This window comes from Scyliorhinus torazame, chromosome 15 (genome assembly GCF_047496885.1).
Source record: "Scyliorhinus torazame isolate Kashiwa2021f chromosome 15, sScyTor2.1, whole genome shotgun sequence".
NCBI classification, from domain to species: domain Eukaryota; kingdom Metazoa; phylum Chordata; class Chondrichthyes; order Carcharhiniformes; family Scyliorhinidae; genus Scyliorhinus; species Scyliorhinus torazame.
Window position 1 is genome coordinate 46681193 of NC_092721.1, and position 21327 is coordinate 46702519.

The following is a 21327-nucleotide window of genomic DNA, read 5'->3' on the forward strand; positions in this document are numbered from 1 at the left end:
GAGAGCAATTAAACACGTGGCTACAGGGATGGTGCAGGCGGGAGGGATTCAGATTTATGGATAACTGGGGCTCTTTCTGGGGAAGGTGGGACCTCTACAGACAGGATGGTCTACATCTGAACCTGCGGGGCACAAATATCCTGGGGGGGAGATTTGTTAGTGCTCTTTGGGGGGGTTTAAACTAATGCAGCAGGGGCATGGGAACCTGGATTGTAGTTTTAGGGTAAGGGAGAATGAGAGTATAGAGGTCAGGAGCACAGATTTGACGTCGCAGGAGGGGGCCAGTGTTCAGGTAGGTGGTTTGAAGTGTGTCTACTTCAATGCTAGGAGTATACGAAATAAGGTAGGGGAACTGGCAGCATGGGTTGGTACCTGGGACTTCGATGTTGTGGCCATTTCGGAGACATGGATAGAGCAGGGACAGGAATGGATGTTGCAGGTTCCGGGGTTTAGGTGTTTTAGTAAGCTCAGAGAAGGAGGCAAAAGAGGGGGAGGTGTGGCGCTGCTAGTCAAGAGCAGTATTATGGTGGCGGAGAGGGTGCTAGATGGGGACTCATCTTCCGAGGTAGTATGGGCTGAGGTTAGAAACAGGAAAGGAGAGGTCACCCTGTTGGGAGTTTTCTATAGGCCTCCAAATAGTTCTAGGGATGTAGAGGAAAGGATGGCGAGGATGATCCTGGATAAGAGCGAAAGTAACAGGGTAGTTATTATGGGAGACTTTAACTTTCCAAATATTGACTGGAAAAGATATAGTTCGAGTACATTAGATGGGTCGTTTTTTGTACAGTGTGTGCAGGAGGGTTTCCTGACACAGTTTGTTGACAGGCCAACAAGAGGCGAGGCCACATTGGATTTGGTTTTGGGTAATGAACCAGGCCAGGTGTTGGATTTGGAGGTAGGTGAGCACTTTGGGGACAGTGACCACAATTCGGTGACGTTTACGTTAAGGATGGAAAGGGATAAGTATACACCGCAGGGCAAGAGTTATAGCTGGGGGAAGGGAAATTATGATGCCATTAGACGTGACTTGGGGGGGATAAGGTGGAGAAGTAGGCTGCAAGTGTTGGACACACTGGATAAGTGGAGCTTGTTCAAGGATCAGCTACTGCGTGTTCTTGATAAGTATGTACCGGTCAGGCAGGGAGGAAGGTGCCGAACGAGGGAACCGTGGTTTACCAAAGAAGTGGAATCTCTTGTTAAGAGGAAGAAGGAGGCCTATGTGAAGATGAGGTGTGAAGTTTCAGTTGGGGCGATGGATAGTTACAAGGTAGCGAGGAAGGATCTAAAGAGAGAGCTAAGACGAGCAAGGAGGGGACATGAGAAGTATTTGGCAGGAAGGATCAAGGAAAACCCAAAAGCTTTCTATAGGTATGTCAGGAATAAGCGAATGACTAGGGACAGAGTAGGACCAGTCAAGGACAGGGATGGGAAGTTGTGTGTAGAGTCTGAAGAGATAGGCGAGATACTAAATGAATATTTTTTGTCAGTATTCACTCAGGAAAAAGATAATGTTGTGGAGGAGAATGCTGAGCTCCAGGTAAATAGATTAGATGGCATTGAGGTACGTAGGGAAGAGGTGTTGGCAATTCTGGACAGGCTGAAAATAGATAAGTCCCCGGGACCTGATGGGATTTATCCTAGGATTCTCTGGGAGGCCAGGGAAGAGATTGCTGGACCATTGGCTTTGATTTTTATGTCATCATTGGATACAGGAATAGTGCCAGAGGACTGGAGGATAGCAAATGTGGTCCCTTTGTTCAAAAAGGGGAGCAGAGACAACCCCGGCAACTATAGACCGGTGAGCCTCACGTCTGTAGTGGGTAAAGTCTTGGAGGGGATTATAAGAGACAAGATTTATAATCATCTAGATAGGAATAATATGATCAGGGATAGTCAGCATGGCTTTGTGAAGGGTAGGTCATGCCTCACAAACCTTATCGAGTTCTTTGAGAAGGTGACTGAACAGGTAGACGAGGGTAGAGTAGTTGATGTGGTGTATATGGATTTCAGCAAAGCGTTTGATAAGGTTCCCCACGGTAGGCTATTGCAGAAAATACGGAGGCTGGGGATTGAGGGTGATTTAGAGATGTGGATCAGAAATTGGCTAGCTGAAAGAAGACAGAGGGTGGTGGTTGATGGGAAATGTTCAGAATGGAGTTCTGTCACAAGTGGAGTACCACAAGGATCTGTTCTGGGGCCGTTGCTGTTTGTCATTTTTATCAATGACCTAGAGGAAGGCGCAGAAGGGTGGGTGAGTAAATTTGCAGACGATACTAAAGTCGGTGGTGTTGTCGATAGTGTGGAAGGAAGTAGCAGGTTACAGAGGGATATAGATAAGCTGCAGTGCTGGGCTGAGAGGTGGCAAATGGAGTTTAATGTAGAGAAGTGTGAGGTGATTCACTTTGGAAGGAAAAACAGGAATGTGGAATATTTGGCTAATGGAAAAGTTCTTGAAAGTGTGGATGAGCAGAGGGATCTAGGTGTCCATGTACATAGATCCCTGAAAGTTGCCACCCAGGTTGATAGGGTTGTGAAGAAGGCCTATGGAGTGTTGGCCTTTATTTGTAGAGGGATTGAGTTCCGGAGTCAGGAGGTCATGTTGCAGCTGTACAGAACTCTGGTACGGCCGCATTTGGAGTATTGCGTACAGTTCTGGTCACCGCATTGTAGGAAGGACGTGGAGGCTTTGCAACGGGTGCAGAGGAGATTCACCAGGATGTTGCCTGGTATGGAGGGAAAATCTTATGAGGAAAGGCTGATGGGCTTGAGGTTGTTTTCGTTAGAGAGAAGAAGGTTAACAGGAGACTTAATAGAGGCATACAAAATGATCAGGGGGTTAGATAGGGTGGACAGTGAGAGCCTTCTCCCGCGGATGGAAATGGCTAGCACGAGGGGACATAGCCTTAAACTGAGGGTAATAGATATAGGACAGAGGTCAGGGGTAGGTTCTTTACGCAAAGAGTAGTGGGGCCGTGGAATGCCCTACCTGCTACAGTAGTGAACTCGCCAACATTGAGGGCATTTAAAAGTTTATTGGATAAACATATGGATGATAATGGTATAGTGTAGGTTAGATGGCTTTTGTTTCGGTGCAACATCGTGGGCCGAAGGGCCTGTACTGTGCTGTATTGTTCTATGTTCTATGTAGCTGTTACAAGGGGGCATAACTATAATATTCAGGGTGGGAGATAGAGGAGGGATGTGCGAGGTAGGTTCTTTACTCAGAGAGTGGTTAGGGTGTGGAATGGACTGCCTGCTGTGATAGTGGAGTCGGACACTTCAGGAACTTTCAAGCGGTTATTGGATAGGCACATGGAGCACACCAGAATGACAGGGAGTGGGATAGCTTGACCTTGGTTTCGGAAAATGCTCGGCACAACATCGAGGGCCGAAGGGCCTGTTCTGTTCTGTGCTGTACTGTTCTATGTTCTATGAAAGAGGCCTCTTGTGTCGGGCCGTCCTTGCGGGCCCTGGTTACTGCCCTCTTCAATTTTCGCAGGCTAGGTTTGCGACAAGCCCAGCGGTGGTGGCATCGCTGAGAATCTGGAACCAAGTGAGGCTACATTTTAAACTGCAGGATATGTCCATATTGGCACCAATATGCAGTAACCACAGATTCATTCCATGTGGTTGGGGAGGGGAGTCAAGAGATTCAGGGACCTGTATGTGGACGGTAGGTTTGCGGGACTGGAGGAGTTGATGGAGAAATTTCAACTCGCGAGAGGGAGCGCATTCAGATATCTGCAGATCTGGGACTTCCTTCCCCCGGCTGCCGAAACCTATACCACTGGATGAGATACTATCTCAGGATGAATTGGGAGCAGGGAGGTTGTCAAATAAATGAGTGGTTGCTGGAGGAGGAAAGGGCCCCATTGGAAGAAACAAAGAGGGACGTGGGAGGAGTAACTGGGGCTCGAACTGGAAGAAGGGCTCTGGAGTGAGATTTTGTGGAGCGTGAATTCCACCCCTTATGCCAGGCTGAGCCTGATACAGCTGAAGGTGGTATGACTGGACTTCCGGTTGCGGCTATGCCTAGGTAGGTCGCACTGTTGGCAGCTCCCGCTGATAACGGACTTTTGGGCCCTTTTAAGGAGCTTCAGCCGCATTTGGACAATGATTTCCGGTGTGGGAAGGAAACAGTGAGGCTCCCCCGCACTGCATGGAGTGGACCAGGAGTGGAGCAGTCAAAAAAGTGGCTTTAGAGAAGAGAGGAGAACGGGCACGAAAAAACAAGATGGCGGCGGGCGGGGACCAGGCAGCGTGGGCCCAGTGGTCCCGGGAGCAGCAGGAGTTTTTAATAAGCTGCTTTGCTGACTTGAAGGTGGAGATGTTGGCCCCTATGAAGGCATCGATCGAAAGGTAGCCCCCCGGTAGTCCCCTGATCCGGCTGATCACGTGGAACGTGGGAGGCCTGAATGGGCCGGTCAAGAGGGCCTGGGTATTTTTGCACATAAAGGGGCTAAAGGCAGACGTAGCCATGCTACAGAAAACACACCTGAAGATAGCGGATCAAACCAGGCTGAGGAAGGGATGGATGGGAGATTCTTCACTCTTGGCTGGATGCGAAGAACAGGGGGGTCGCAATCTTGGTGAGTAAGCGGGTGGCATTTGAGGCGGTGGGTATTGTGGCAGATAAGGGGGGTCGTTATGTTATGGTGAGTGGCAGGCTGCAGGGGGCCCGGGTGGTGCGAGTGAATATGTATGCTCTGAACTGGGACGATGCAGGATTCATGAAGCGGATGTTGAGCCGGATTCCGGATCTGGAGTCATGTAGTTTGGTAATGAGGGTGGGGGGACTTTAATCTGGTCCTGGACCCGACATTGGATCGGTCTAGGTAGAGGTCGGGTAAGAGGCCGGCAGCAGCCAAGGTCCTGAGGGGGTTCATGGACCAGATGGGGGGAGTGGGTCCGTGGAGATTTGCCAGGCCAAGGGCGAAGGGGTTTTCCTTCTTCTCCCATGTACACAAGGCTTAATCGCGGATAGATTTTTTTCGTGGTAAGCAGGGTGCTAATTCAGAAAGTGGAAGGAGCGGAGTACTCGGCCATTGCGATCTCGGTTCAGGCCCCGCACTGGGTGGAGCTGGGGATGGGGGAGGAGAGAGGCCAACGCCTGCTGTGGCGAATGGACTTGGGACTACTGGCGGACGAGGAGGTCTGTGGGCGGGTCCAGAGGTGCATCCAAAGATATGTGGAGACCAATGATAATGGGGAGGTTTCGGTGAGTGTGGTCTGGGAGGCGCTGAAGGCAGTGGTCGGGGGGAGCTAATCTCAATCAGGGAAGAGGGAGAGGAGGGAGAGGTTGGTGGGGGAGGAACTGAGGGTGGACAGGAAGTATGCGGAATCCCCTGAGGAGGAGTTGTTGGAGCGCTGGAGCCTTCAAACGGAGTTTGACTTGCTAACCACGGGGAAGGCTGAGGCCCAGTTGAGGAAGGTGCAGGGAGCGGTGTATGAGTATGGGGAGAAGGCAAGTCGGATGCTGGTGCATCAGCTGCAGAAGAGGGAGGCGGCTAGGGAGATTGGGGGAATTAGAGATGGGGGGGGGGGGGCGGGATCATGGTGCTGAGCTCAGCTAAGATAAACGAGGTCTTTAAGGACTTTTATGGTAAATTATACGAGTCAGAACCCCGGAGGGAGGGGAGGAGATGAGGCAGTTCCTGGACCAACTGAGGTTTCCAAAGGTGGAGGAAGGGCGGGTAGAGGGATTGGGGACCCCGATTAAGATGGAGGGACTAATTAAGGGGTTGGGGAGCATGCAGGCGGGCAAGGCCCCAGGGCCGGATGGGTTTCCCGTAGAGTTCTATAGGAAATTCTGAGAGCTGTTGGGCCCATTGCTGTTGACAACGTTTAACGAAGCTAAGGAAAAGGGAATCCTTCCCCCGACGATTTTGCAGGCTTTGATCTCGCTTATCCTCGAGCGTGATAAGGACCCGCTGCTCCTATAGGCCGATTTCGCTCCTTAATATGGATGCCAAGCTGTTGGCCAAGATCTTGGCCACTAGGATTGAGGACTGTGTCCCGGGAGTGATTCATGAGGATCAGACGGGGTTTGTGAATGGCAGGCAGCTGAATACGAACGTGCGGAGGCTTCTGAATGTGATCATGATGCCCTCGGAGGGTGGGGACGCAGAAGTGGTGGCGGCAATGGACACGGAGAAAGCCTTTGACCGGGTGGAGTGGGAGTACCTGTGGGAGGTGTTCGGCAGATTTGGGTTTGGGGAGGAATTCATACGGTGGGTCAAATTGTTGTATCAGGCCACGGTAGCGAGTGTTTCAACGAACCGGCGGCGGTCGGGGTACTTTAGACTATATCGTGGAACGAGGCAGGGGTGCCCCCTGTCCCCCCTGCTGTTTGTCCTGGCGATTGAGCTGCTGGCCATGGCGTTGAAGGAGTCCAGAAACTGGAGGGGGGTGGTTCGGTTGGGGGGGGGGGGGGGCGAGGAGCGCCGTGTTTCACTGTATGCGGATGACCTGCTTCTGTACATTGCGGATCCGGTGGAGGGCATGGGGAAGGTCATGCGGATACTTAGGGATTTAGGAAACTTCTCGGAATACATGCTAAATGTGGGAAAAAGCTAGCTTTTTGTGGTGCATGCAAGGGGCCAGGAAAAGAGGTTGGGAGAGCTACCGCTCAAGATGGTGGAGAGGAGCTTTCGGTACTTGGGCATCCAGGTGGCCAAGAGCTGGGGGTCTTGCACAAGCTCAATTTAGTGTGGCTGGTGGATCAGATGGAGGGGGACTTTAGGAGGTGGGACATGCTGCCACTCTCCCTGGCGGGCAGGGTGCAGTCCGTAAAGATGACGGTCCTCCCTAGGTTATTGTTCGTCTTCCAGTGCCTGCCCATTCTCATCCCCAAGTCCTTTTTCAAGCGGGTAGATAGGAGTTTTACGGGATTTGTGTGGGCAAATAAAACCCCGCGGGTTAAGAGACTGTGTTTGGAGCGCAGTCGTGGGGGGGGTTGGCGCTGCCGAACTTGTGCAGCTATTACTGGGCAGCGAATGTGTCTATGATTCGGAAATGGATAAAGGAGGGAGAGGGGGCGGCATGGAAACGGTTAGAAGCGGTGTCCTGTACAGATACTTACTAGCCTGGGGGCACTGGTGATGCCACCGTTGCCGCTTCCACGGTATACCACGAGCCCGGTGGTGGCAGTGACACTGAGGATTTGGGGGCAGCGGAGACGGCATAGGGGCGAGGTAGGGGCCTCAGTCTGGACCCTGAAACGGAACAACCACAGGTTTGTTCCAGGTAGGATAGACAGCGGGTTTCTAAGCTGGCACAGGGCGGAAATCAAAAGGATGGGGGACTTGTTTATCGATCGGACTTTTGCTAGTCTGAGGGCGCTAGACGAGAAATTTGGGTTGCCCCCTGGGAACACTTTTAGGTACATGCAGGTTTGGGCGTTTGTAAAAAAGCAGGTAGGGGAATTCCCGCTGCTACCTGCCCAGAGGATACAAGACAGGGTGGTCTTGGGCGTGTGGGTGGGGGATGGCAAAGTATCGGATATATACCAGGAGCTGCAGGAGGCCTCCGAGGCCTCGGTGGAAGAGCTGAAGGGCAAGTGGGTGGAGGAGCTGGGTGAGGAGCTGGATGAGGGCCTGTGGGCTGATGCCCTGGGCAGGGTCAATTCCTCCTCCTCTTGCACCAGGCTGAGCCTGATTCAGTTTAAAGTGGTGCACCGGGCGCATATGACAGGGGCGCGAATGAGTAAGTTCTTTGGGGTAGAGGACAGGTGTGTGAGATGTTCAGGGAGCCCAGCGAACCATGCCCATATGTTTTGGACATGCCTGGCACTTACGGAATTTTGGAAAGGCTTTGCAAAGGCTATGCCCAAGGTCTTGGACACTCGGGTAAAACCGATCTGGGGGATAGCGATATTTGGGATATTGGGTGATCCGGGTGTGCAGGATTTGAAAGAGGCTGGAGTTCTAGCCTTTGCCTCCTTGGTAGCCCGGCGAACGCTCTTGTTAATGTGGAGGGACGCGAAGCCCCCAAGCGTAGAGGCTTGTGTCAACGACATGGCGGGCTTTCTCAGGTTGGAGAAGATGAAGTTTGCGAGGGTCCTTGCAGGGGTTCTCCAGGCTGTGGCAACCGTTCCTTGACTTTCTCGCGGAACGTTAGATGGAAGTCAGCAGCAGCAGCAATCCAGACTGGGATGGGGGGGGGGCGGGGGGTGCAATTGCCCCACCTTGTTTTGTTTGTTAAATTGTTAATTTGTTGGAGGGTTAAGTTGTTTTTTGTTGGCATGTTGTTTTGTTCTCTTTGCATTAAATTTTCTTTTGTCGTGGTTTGTAAAAAATTATTGAAAAACTTTGAATAAAAACATTTATAAAAAAAAAAAAAGGTGGTATGACTGGCGCACCTGACTAGAGCACACATGAGTGAGTTCTTCCCTGGGGTGGAGGATAGGTGCGACAAGGTGCCAGAGGTCCGGCAAACCAAGGTGCCAAATGGGTCCGGCAAACCACTCCTATATGCTCTAGTCATGTCCAAAATTGATTGAATTCGACCTCGTTCTTCAAGATCATGTATGAGGTTGTGGGGGTTAGGATGAAGCCATGTCTGTTGGTGGCAGTATTTCGGGTGTCGGACTTGCCGTGCTTCTTGAGGAGAAGGGGGCCAACATTTTGGCCTTCGCCTCCCTGCTAGCCTGGCGTCAAATTCTGCTAAGCTGGAGGTCAACAGCACCACTTAGGGCCTTGGACTGGCTGGCAGTCCTGACAGAATTTCGAAGGCTGCAAAAAGTGAAATATGCCATCAGAGGGTCGGAGGAAGGGTCCTGCTCCAGATGGGAACAGTTCGTCGCCGTCTTTAAGGACCTGTTTATGGCCAGCAGCTAGGGGGCAGGGGAGAAGAAGGGGATGAGAGGGGCCAGCAGGGGGGACTTGGGGTTCGTTTTTTTTCTTCTCTCCCCTTTAAGGGGGTGTTACGGTTAATTTTGTTGAAACGGAAAATGACAAACTGCACTACATTTTATTGTTCTCATGGTTTAAAGGAGTTGCTATGTTGGAATAAAAATATTTATTAAAGTAAAAAGTAATTTGAATATGTCAATGTAAAGAACATGGGAACATAAGGTTCCATTTTAAAAATCAATTATCAGATAATCTGAACTGAGCAAATTTGAATCAAATGTGAAGGAATAGTGCATTCATTCTTCTCATTTTCTTTTAGGTTCTGATCTACAGGTGTGCACCTCAGAGGATCCAACATGCTGCACAAGAAAAATGGAGGAGCGGTACCAAGCTGCAGTCCGTCAAGACATTCAAAATTTGCTTCAAACATCAAGCTCAACGCTGAAATTTCTAATATCACGCAATGCCGCTGCTTTTCAAGGTAACCTCTTGTGGCCTGACCAAATGAAACACCTGTTTTTTTTTCCTTTTTTTTTTTTCATATCAAGTCGTGTGTTCAGGCAGAGCTAACCAATCTCGGAGAATATTTCTCATTGTTCATTTTGCTGATTGCTGGAAGTAAGGAGAAATGTTGAGAAATAATCAGAAACACGTTTCCTGCAGAAAACCTAGGCTTCAGAAATCCTGACTCGGTAGACAAGGGAGAACTTTGGTTTTTAGATTTGTGAACAAGGAAAGGTTGTGTGTTAAGACTATTAGAAGCGGTGTATTTAAGCTTCACTTGGCTATTCTATGCAGACTTTCTGCTGTGGTGAGGAATGTGGAAGTTTAATTTGCCATCAGAAGGTCTGACTTAATTCTCGGTTTGCGCTACTCCAATTGTGATTAGTTAGAACTTAATAGTTGAGTCAGATCTCTTCAGTGTTAGACAGGGTAAGCTTTGGCTTGGAGAATCTCATTGGGTTTTTGACTGAACAGAAGGATATTAAAATCAGTCCTTGATTTGATGCAAAGTCATGCAGTCAGTTGATAATGTTTATCTGCGGCCAGCTCACTAAAAGTCAGAAAAAGGAATTTGTAGAATATTGAAGTTGCCCTGGTGACGGTTTCCTAATCGTTTAAAAATATCTGAATTTTGTTGTAGTAACGATGGTGAAGCTGTTAGCATTCACCATTACTGTGCTTCTCTCTGGGATGCACTGATGAGCTCTCTGCAGATTGCAATCCAGCCATTGAACTGTCGAGCAGTTGTCTCGTTGCAAAATCTCTTGAAAGGTTACACCTTGTTGAATGAAGCATTACAGGGTTTCTTTTTGTTTTTGGAAATATTTTTATTATAATTTTTAACAATTTTCATACAAAGTACACAATAACACAGAATAACAGCTAAACAGTAAGAACCCACAACCCACCCTAGCCCCTCCGATTCAACAGCTAACAGTGACCAATTCTAAAGTACATTACAAATGGCCGCCATATACGGTAAAACTCTTTCACCGACTCTCTCATGGTAAACTTGACCTTCTCGAGGTGAAAAATCTCCAAGTCACCCAGACACACACAGGTGCTTGGAGGTATAGTCGACCTCCAACCCAAGAGGATCCGCCTCCTTGCCACAAGCGAGCAATGTCAGGATGTCTGCCCCCGCCCGGAGCTGTGGCACATTAGAAACCCAAAAAATCGCCACTAGTGAGCAAGGCTCCAACCCAATGTCCAAGATTGCGCCGCGGTGCACAGCTTTTTGGCAGCAGTGTGGCCATTCAATTGCACCCTAGAAAATAAAAGGACAGAGAACAGACACATGGTGCACTTAGATAAAAGCAAATTATTGCTGATGCTGGAATCTGAAACAAAAAGAAAAAATGCTGGAAAAACTCAATTGGTCTGACAGCATTTGTGTCGAGAGAAGCAGGAGTCAACGTTTAGAATCGGGATGTCTCTTCATCAGAGCTGATGGTGCATGATTTTTTCAGATTGGAACCAAGTTTGTTATGTGCCCAGGGGTCAGTTTTAGGATCGCTGCTCTTTTTTTCACAGACATTAACAACCTGGGTTTGGAGTATACACTTTCAGGCATAATTTCAAAATTTACAAGTGAGAGTAAACTTGGAAACGTAAAGTAGTTGCCATAGTCCCACAGAGGCTGCTCTCCCATTTGAGAGAGAGAGAGAGCTGACTGGTGGTGATTTAACCTGAGGACCTCCACACCTCGGGCGAGGGGCAAGGTTGAAGGTGGGGCCTTCACTAATAACCTCAGCCGGTACGGGAATTGCTCCCACGCTGTTGGCTTCGCTCTGCATCACAAACCAGCTGAGCTAAAATGTAGTAAACATTGAGGAGGCTAGAAACAGACTTCAGGAAGACCGAAACAGATTGGTGAATGAGTATACACATGGCAGATGATATTTAATGCAAAAGTGTGAAGAACTTGCTGACACTGGCAGTTCTCCTGATAATTTTGTAGTTTTGCAACTTGCCGTGCTGGGATTTGAACTCTTAACTTCTGCATTGCTGGTCCAGCATCATAGCCACTGGCATCTGTACCCTGTAATTGCTGGTCATACAAATGTACAAATAGTGTATTTTGACAGATTACCCAAACTGATTTGTAGGTGCATTGGCAAAAAGAAATCCTGGCCGAGGAGAGAAAAATCTGTCTATCTTCCACTGTTTTGGCATCAAAGAAACATGCCACATAGCATACAGTAAAGAGGTTTTTTGCTATGAAAAGTGAACATATTCCAGCTTGCACTGTTGACATTTTTGTTTTTTTGTGGGATATAACTAGGCAAATGAACAACGTTATGATAATGAACAGTGGAGGTGTGGGGAATGGTCATTTTGAGATAAACGTTGAAAATAACTTCAGAAATCTCAAACAGTGATCAACGTTACTGAAAATCAAAGCTGCTATGAATCATTTTTGTTCAGTTGTGCTTTCTGTCGGTGCTGAATTGGAGAGAACTGTTGATCACTTGGAAAAGTAGGGGGCGGGATTCTTGGTTCGTCAGCTGCATTTTCCTGCACAGCAGCCCTCGCCTGCAGCCCGATCCTCTGTTCCGGCAGCCGGCCAATGTGATTTCCCATTGTTGCCATCCCACAACATCGGGAAACCCGCGGGTGTGGGTGCGCTTCCAACGGAGCGGAGGATCCTGCCGACGGAGGTTTTTTTTTAAAACAATATTTGGGAACTCTCCCAGGGTAAACTCTTGAGCTGGATAAACCACCAACTTGTGAAGAGATCAAGACTGCTGCAACACAATTAAAATCAGACAAAGCCCCTGGAATAGATGGGACCCTTTATAGGCCTACAGACCTGTTTACAACATGCTGAGAGAGAGAAAATGAGCAGAGAGCGGACCTTTGAGATGCAGTGATGGTTTCCCTCGACAAAAACAAGGGATAGAGGTCTGACTGTTAAAGCTACAGAGGCACCACTTTATATTGAAGATAATCTTGGCCACAGTGCTTCCATATACATTTGTTTGGAAGATAGTATCTTGATTGGCGTACTCTCAAAAGTTCATCATTATTCTCCATCAACTGCACGAAGGACAGAAAGGTCAGGTCAAGCAGAATGGAGTCTACTCAGACAGCTTCCCTAGCTCCAATGGTGTTAAGCAAAGTTGTGTTCTGGCACTGAACATTTTCTCTAATTTCTTCAGTAATATTCAAGAGGCAAAGTTAGGCTTGACAGAGGGCATCTGTCTGCTTTTCAACCAACGGCAGTCAGTTCAACCTGTGACAACTAGTGGCACATCCCAAAACCACAGGAGAGGTAGGGCAGCACGGTAGCATAGTGGATAGCACAATTCCTTCACAGCTCCAGGGTCCCAGGTTCGATTCCCGGCTTGGGTCGCTGTCTGTGCGTTCTCCCCGTGTGTGCGTGGGTTTCCTCCGGGTGCTCCGATTTCCTCCCACAGTCCAAAGATGTGCAGGTTAGGTGGATTGGCCATGCTAAATTGCCTTTCGTGTCCAAAATTTACTGGGTTATGGGGATAGGGTGGAGGTGTGGGCTTGGGTAGGGTGCTCTTTCCAAGAGCCGGTGCAGACTCGATGGGCCGAATGGCCTCTTTCTGCACGGTAAATTCTATGTAATCATGTAACTTCTGCTTCTGACACGCGAAGAGGAGGTAATACGCTGCTCATTGTAAACTGTTCTTCTGAGGCAGCAAATGTCTTTGGCTTTCCTATTAGCCTAAAGAAAACAGAGAACCAACTACAGCTCGAGGAAATTACTATCCACTGCAGATAAACATTGACAGCAACAACTTCAGTGCAGAAGAATACAGAGTTTGTTGCATTGTATCAAAAAAGGACCTCTAGAAGCCCACGAGCTTTGGGCACGACCAGAACATGGGCGTGTGGTGCGCCGGACCCCCGATCACCGATTACATCTATCCTCCATCCCATCGAAATCCCGACTCATTCTAGCATTCCTAAGGTGTGCTCGAAACACTACTTTTTAAAAATAAAGTACCCAATTCATTTTTTCCAATTAAGGGGCAATTTAGCGTGGCCAATCCACCTCCCCTGCACATCTATGGGTTGTGGGGGCCCAAACCATGCAAACACAGGGAGAATGTGCAAATTCCACACGGACAGTGACGCAGGGCCGGGATCGAACCTGGGACCTCGACGCTGTGAGGCAGCAGTGCTAACTACTGTGCCATTGTGCTGCCTGAAACACTAACTTTAACTGAATGAGACTCAGCCACGCATAGGGCAAGGTCGTGTTCACCATCCTCAGTGCTTCGCTCCAGCCCTCCTCTTCCAAAATCGGTCCCAGCTCTTCTGCCCACTTTACCTTCACACTCTCAACCGAGCATGTCTCCGCCCGCCACTATCCACTGGTATATACTTGACCTCTGATCCTGAGCAGGATAAAATCCACTCGAGCAAGGTAAAAGGCTGCTTCACCGGGAAGGCTGGAAAATACCTTTTCACTCAGCTATGCACCTGGAGATACCTGAACCCATCAGCATCCATAAGCCCATATTTCTCCTTCAGTTCCCCCAGGCTAGTGAACTGACCCTCTAAAAATAAATCTCCCACCTTCTCCAACCCCTTTTCCTTCCACTCCCTAAATTTCAGATTTGACTTCGAACAATTGGTTTGCACAGATGGGAGCTAGCCTCGCGGCAGCCTTCAAATTGAAGTGTTGGCGGAGTTACCTCCAAACATTTAACCTGGCTACTACTATCGGGTTAGTCAATGTTTCTTTGGCACCACCAGGAGCGGACCCGTTACCAACTCCCCCAGGTTTGTCCCCTTCACAGACTCCGCTTCCACCCGGACCCACAGCTCCTCCGACCCCCGCACCACCTCCACCACCTTTTCAGCATTGGTCGCCCAATAGTATATTGAAAGTTTGGCAAGGCCAAGCCCCCTGCTTGTCTCCTCCTCTGGAGCACCATCCTCCTAATCCTTGGATCCTTTCCCGCCCAAATAAACCCAGCCACAAGTCGGTTTATCTCCCTGAAAAAATGCCTTGGACAGGCACTGAAATAAAAATAAATTCAGCCTTGGACAGGCACTGAAATACAAATAAAATCTCAGCAAGATAATCTTAACCGATTGCACTCGGCCCGCCTGAGATAGTGGGAGACTGTCTCATCTTTGCAGATCTGTCTTAACCTTCCTTACCAAATTCATGAAGTTCAACCTCTGGAGTTTCTCCCAGTCCCTTGCTATTGTTATGGGCCAGGGTTTAGAAAACTCCAAAGTATATCATGGAGTTCACCTGACCCACAGCTGTTTATAGATTTTGGTTACGGGGAGCACAAGGGCATACCTTTCAGGTGTTATTCAACAGAGGCCTTAAGCACTTTTTAATCAAAAACAAAGTTATTCTGCGAATTCAGTTAACATTTTTATAAACACACACTAAGCATTTTTATCAACTACAAAACATAAATGCCCCACACAGCTCCAGTACTCTATATCTAACCCTTAATAAATTTCCCTTAACTGTTTCCATTTAAAACAACATCCCATAAATCAGAAAACCCTTTTACCAAAACAATTGGTTTGAATTCCTCCCAGAAAGCAGTTATCTCTTTGGATTTTGTTTATTGTCACGTGTACCAAGGTACAGTGAAAAGTATTTTCCTGCGAGCAGCTCAACCGATCATTAAGTACAAGAAAAGGAAATAAAAGAAAATACATACTAGGGCAACTCAAGGTACACAATGTAACTACATAACACCTGCATCGGGTGAAGCATACAGGGATGTAGTGTTTTTAAAAAATATATATTTTATTAAAGTTTTTCGATCGAACAAAAATTTCCCATTTTACAACTTTGTAATAATATATACATTGATCGGTTTTTAAAAAATATATAATATGCTAACTAACGGCAACTGCCAACAACAAAATAAGAAACAACAGAAATAGTAACTAAAATAGTAACTTCGTAACATCTAATATAAATAACTAATATAAAACCCCTGAGGACCCAAATGAGCCCCCCCCCCCCCCCCCCTGGGTTGCTGCTGCTACCTTTCCTATTTTCCCTTATCGCTCTGCGAGATAGTCGAGGAACGGTTGCCACTGCCTGGTGAACCCTTGAGCCGAACCTCTTAGTGCGTACTTTATCCGCTCCAATTTTATGAACCCTGTCATGTCATTGATCCAGGCCTCCACACCCGGGGGCTTAGCTTCTTTCCACATAAGTAGAATCCTTCGCCGGGCGACTAGGGACGCAAAGGCCAAAACATCGGCCTCTCTCGCCTCCTGCACTCCCAGCTCATCTGCAACCCCAAATATAGCCAACCCCCAGCCTGGTTCGACCCGGACCCCCACCACCTTTGAAATCACTTTTGCCACACCCACCCAGAACCCATGCAATACCGGACATGACCAAAACATGTGGGTGTGGTTCGCCGGGCTTCCCGCGCATCTCCCGCACCTATCCTCCACTCCAAAAAATCTACTCAGCCTTGCTCCAGTCGTATGCGCCTTGTGTAGAACCTTGAATTGTATCAGGCTGAGCCTGGCACACGAGGACGAAGAGTTTACCCTACTTAGGGCATCTGCCCACAGCCCCCCCTCAATCTCTTCCCCCAGCTCCTCCTCCCATTTTCCCTTCAGCTCCTCTACCATCGTCTCCCCCTCGTCTCTCATTTCCCTATATATATCTGACACCCTACCATCACCCACCCATGCCCCCAAAATCACTCTGTCCTGGATCTCTTGCGCCGGGAGCTGCAGAAATTCCCTCACCTGTTGCCTCACAAATGCCCTCACTTGCATATAGCGAAATGCATTCCCAGGTGGCAACCCATATTTTTCTGTCAGTGCTCCCAGACTCGCGAACGTCCCGTCTAAGAACAAGTCCTTCAATTTCGCAATTCCTACTTGCTGCCAAGATTTAAATCCCCCATCTATCCATCCCGGGACGAACCTATGGTTGTTCCTTATCGGGGACCACGCTGAGGCACCCGTCACTCCATTATGTCGTCTCCACTGCCCCCAAATTTTCAAGAGTTGCCACAACCACTGGGTTTGTGGTGTATTTTTTCGGGGAGAACGGTAACGGCGCCGTCGCCAGTGCTTTCAGACTAGTTCCCCTACAGGACGCCATCTCCAATCTTTTCCGTGCCGCTCCTTCCCCTTCCCTCATCCACTTACATATCATTGACACGTTGGCGGCCCAATAATAATCACTTAGACTCGGCAGTGCCAGTCCCCCTCTGTCCCTCCTGCGCTGCAGGAACCCCCTCTTTACTCTTGGGGTCTTTCCAGCCCACACAAAGCTCATAATACTCTTGTCCACCTTCTTAAAAAAGGCCTTTGTAATCAGTACAGGGAGGCACTGGAACACAAAAAGAAACCTCGGAAGGACCACCATTTTAACCGCCTGCACCCTGCCCGCCAATGACAGGGGCGCCATGTCCCATCTCCTAAAGTCCTCTTCCATCTGCTCTACCAGTCATGCCAAGTTAAGCTTATGCAAGGTTCCCCAGTTCCTGGCCACCTGGATCCCTAAATACCGGAAATCCCTTGTTACCCTCCTCAACGGTAAATCGTCTATTCCCCTGCCCTGTTCCCCAAGGTGTATGACAAACAGTTCACTCTTCCCCATATTCAATTTATATCCTGAAAATTCTCCAAACTCCCTGAGTGTCTGCATTATCTCAGGCATCCCCTCCACTGGGCCCGCGACATACAACAACAAATCATCCACGTACAATGACACCCGATGCTCTTCTCCTCCTCTAAGTACCCCCCTCCACTTCCTAGAGCCCCTCAGCGCTATGGCCAATGGCTCAATTGCCAACGCAAACAGTAACGGGGGACAGGGGACATCCCTGTCTTGTACCCCTATATAGTCGGAAGTGGTCAAATCGTTGCCTATTTGTAATCACACTTGCCACCGGGGCCCTGTACAGGAGCTGAACCCATCTAATGAACCCCTCTCCAAATCCAAATCTCCTCAGTACTTCCCACAGGTAGTCCCACTCCACTCTATCAAATGCTTTCTCTGCATCCATCGCCACCACTATCTCCGCCTCCCCCTCCGGTGGGGGCATCATCATCACCCCCAACAGCCTCCGTATATTAGCATTCAATTGCCTCCCTTTAACAAACCCCGTTTGATCATCGTGCACCACCCCAGGGACACAGTCCTCTATCCTCGTCGCCATCACCTTGGCCAAAATCTTGGCATCTACTTTCAAGAGGGAAATAGGCCTGTATGACCCGCACTGCAGCGGGTCCTTGTCTATTTTCAGGATCAGCGATATCGTCGCCTCCGACATCGTCGGGGGTAGTGTCCCCCTTTCCCTAGCCTCATTAAAGGTTCTCGTCAGAAGTGGGGCCAGCAGGTCCACGTATTTCCGACAGAACTCCACCGGGAACCCGTCCGGTCCCGGGGCCTTCCCTGCCTGCATGTTCCCAATTCCTTTTACCACCTCCTCCACCTCAATCTGCGCTCCCAGTCCTGTCATCTCCTGTTCCTCAACCTTCGGGAACTCCAGCTGGTCTAGGAAACGCATCATTCCTTCTTTCCCTTCCGGGGGTTGAGCCTTATATAGCCTCTCGTAAAATACCTTAAACACCCCGTTCACCCTCTCCACTCCCAGTTCCATCTTTCCCTCCTCGTCTCTAACCCCTCGATCTCTTTCGCCGCCCCCCTCTTCCTAAGTTGTTGGGCCAGCATCCGGCTCGCCTTCTCTCCATATTCATACTGCACTCTCTGTGCCTTCCTCCATTGTGCCTCCGCCTTACCCGTGGTCAACAAGTCAAAGTCCGTGTGCAATCTCCGTCTTTCCCTGTATAGCCCTTCATCTGGAGCCTCCGCATATTGCCTATCCACCCTCAAAATCTCCCTCAACAATCTCTCCCTTTCTTTACCCTCTTGTTTCCCTTTCTGGGTCCTTATAGAGATCAGCTCCCCTCTAACCACCGCCTTCAGCGCCTCCCAGACCACTCCCACCTGGACTTCTCCATCATTATTAATCTCTAGGTACCTTTCAATACATCCCCTCACCCTTACACATACCCCCTCGTCCGCCAACAGTCCCATATCTAATCTCCAGAGTGGGCGCTGTTCCTTTTCCTCTCCTACTTCCAGATCTACCCAATGTGGGGCATGATCTGAAATGACTATAGCCGAATACTCCGTTCCTGCCACCTTCGGGATCAGCGCCCTTCCCAGGACAAAGAAGTCTATCCGGGAGTATACTTTGTGGACATGGGAGAAGAAGGAAAACTCTTTACTCCTTGGTCTAGTAAATCTCCAGGGATCCACTCCTCCCATCTGCTCCATAAAGCCCTTAAGCACCTTGGCTGCTGCCGGCCTCCTCCCGGTCCTAGATCTGGACCGGTCCAGCCCTGGGTCCAGCACCGTGTTGAAGTCCCGCCCCATTACCAACTTTCCCATCTCCAGGTCCGGGATGCGCCCCAACATACGCTTCATAAAGTTCACGTCATCCCAGTTCGGGGCATATACAGTCACCAGCACCACCACCTCACCTTGCAATCTGCCACTCACCATCACGTATCTACCCCCACTGACCGTCACTATGGTCTTCGCCTCAAACAATACCCGTTTCCCCACCAGTATTGCCACCCCTCTATTTTTTGTATCCAAGCACGAGTGGAATACCTGTCCCACCCATCCTTTTCTTAATCTGACCTGATCCGCCAGTTTCAGGTGCGTCTCCTGCAGCATGACCACATCTGCCTTTAACCCTTGCCCTCTTAATCGGCCCATTCAACCCTCTCACGTTCCACGTGATCAACCGGGTTGGGGGGCTCTTTACCCCCCCCCCCCCCCCCCCCCCCCCTCGTCGACTAGCCATCCCCTTTTTTAGACCAGCTCCTCACCCGGTTCCCACGCACCCGCTTATCCCCCCGACGGCGCCCTCCCATCCCACCCATCCCATCCCGTAACAGCTCCCCCTTCCCCTTAGCAGCAGCAACCCCGTTAACCCCCCCCCGCTAGATCCCTCTCTAGCTTAGTTGCTCCCCCCCCATATTGCTTCCGGAAGTCAGTAAACTCTGGCTGACCTCGGCTTCTCCCGTTTATCCTTAGCCTCCCATTATGTGAGGCCCCCACCTTCCTGCGCGCCCTTTTCCCGCCACAATTTCCATAGCGCGGGAACAAAGCCGTACTTCCCTCTCTGCCCCGCCCCTGATGGGCGCAGCTCCCTCTCTCCTTCCCCCCTCCCCTTCCCCACCGGCGCCCACATTTCTTCGTGTGTCCCCGCTTCGAGGGGAAAGAAAATTTTCCCCCATCTGATTCACAGTCCCGTGCCACCACCTCACTACTTCATTTCAAACACACTTTCTCCAATCTAGTCCAACTTCTCCTCTTCAATAAATGTCCATGCCTCTTCTGCCGTCTCGAAGAAGTGGTGTTTACCCTCATATGTAACCCACAGTCTTGCCAGCTGCAACATTCCGAACTTCACTTTCCTCTTTTGGAGCACCGCCTTGGCCCGATTGAAACTCGCCTTCCTTCTCGCCACCTCTGCACTCCAATCCTGATACACGCGGATCACTGCATTCTCCCACCTGCTGCTCCGTGTCTTTTTCGCCCATCTCAGGACCATCTCCCTGTCCTTGTAGCGGTGGAACCTCACCACTATTGCTCGAGGTATTTCTCCTGCCTTTGGTCTTCTCACGAGGACTCGATACGCTCCCTCCACTTCAGGGGCCCGTCGGGGCCTCAGCTCCCATTAAGGTATGAAGCATCGTGCTCACATACGCCCCAACGTCGGCTCCCTCTGCCCCCTCGGGAAGACCCAAGATTCTTAAGTTCTTCCTCCTCGAGCTATTTTCAAGGGCTTCCAGTCTCTCCATACACCTCTTATGTAGTGCCTCGTGCGTCTCCGTCTTCACCACCAAGCCCTGTACCTCGTCCTCATTCTCAGCAGCTTTTGCCTTCACTCCACGGAGCTCCATCTCTTGGGTCTTCTGCGCCTCCTTTAACCCCTCAATCGCCTCAAGTGCAGCATCGGCGCCAGCACCTCCTTCTTGAGCTCCTCCACACATCGCCGGAGGAACTCCTGCTGTTCCAGGCCCCATACCAACTGGCCTCCCTCCACCACCATCTTGCTTCTCACTTCCCTTCTTTGCCGCTGCTCCAGAGGATCCTCTGCAATCTGGCCACTATTATCTCTTCTGTTCATTCACATCCGGGGGGACTCCCTTCTATGTCGCCTCACAGTGGGTTTAGCCTTCGAAAATTGCCGTTGGGGCTCCCGATATGAGCCCAAAAGTCCGTTAAAACGGGAGGTGCCGAAACGTGCGACTTAGCTGGTCATCGCCGCACCCGGAAGTCCGGGATGTAGTGTTTTAAGTTATCAAGTTATCTGGAAAAACCTTTTAACATGCAGAGAAAGACAAGACAAGACTTCTCTGTCTAAATCCAGCATCTAAATGGGAAAACGAAAGCAAAAAAACTCAGAGCCACAAAACAGCCCAAGCCAAAACAAAAGTAAAACCCAGAGCCACAGCTCAGCTCCACCCATACAATGACATCACTGAAGACATTTGGTAAGACAAAACGTTTCTTAAAGTGACACTCCCATGACACTATCTAGACCCCCAAATACCAAAACTGACTTCCTGCTAGCCGGAATGGCAAGCCCCCCTCTCCGCTCTGGTGTCACGAACTCTCGACCCGCCCGAACGTGATTCCTCTACCCCCCCAAAGCCGCAACTAACTTATAAGGAGGTCCTTGGAGCCCCCGCACCCCACCTCACACCGACAGGGCACCTGCCATTCTATGTTTCTATGTCTCCGAAATGAAGGGATGCGATCCCAGGGTCTCTGTAGATCAGGTGAGCACATATTAGAGTGAGACCCCGGGCGGGATTCTCTAAAAATGGGGCTATGTCAACATGCCTGTGAGAAAACCAGCGCCAATGACTCCGGCGTCAACGACCCCCGAAAAGTGAGGAATTCTCACCTTTCAAGGGGGCTACGTTGCCGCCGGAGTCGTCCCCGCAGCTCCAGCCG

General features: G+C 49.8%; 1 protein-coding gene across 4 annotated transcripts in view; it reads left to right on the forward strand.

The window, feature by feature from the left end:
- gpc5a (glypican 5a) overlaps positions 1–21327 on the forward strand; it is a 1780902-nt gene that overhangs the window by 79504 nt on the left and 1680071 nt on the right. For all 4 annotated transcript variants that reach the window (XM_072476228.1, XM_072476224.1, XM_072476226.1 and 1 more), the window contains exon 2: positions 9172–9333. In XM_072476228.1, the coding sequence (XP_072332329.1) occupies positions 9172–9333 (162 nt within the window). The remainder of the gene's footprint in view (positions 1–9171; positions 9334–21327) is intronic.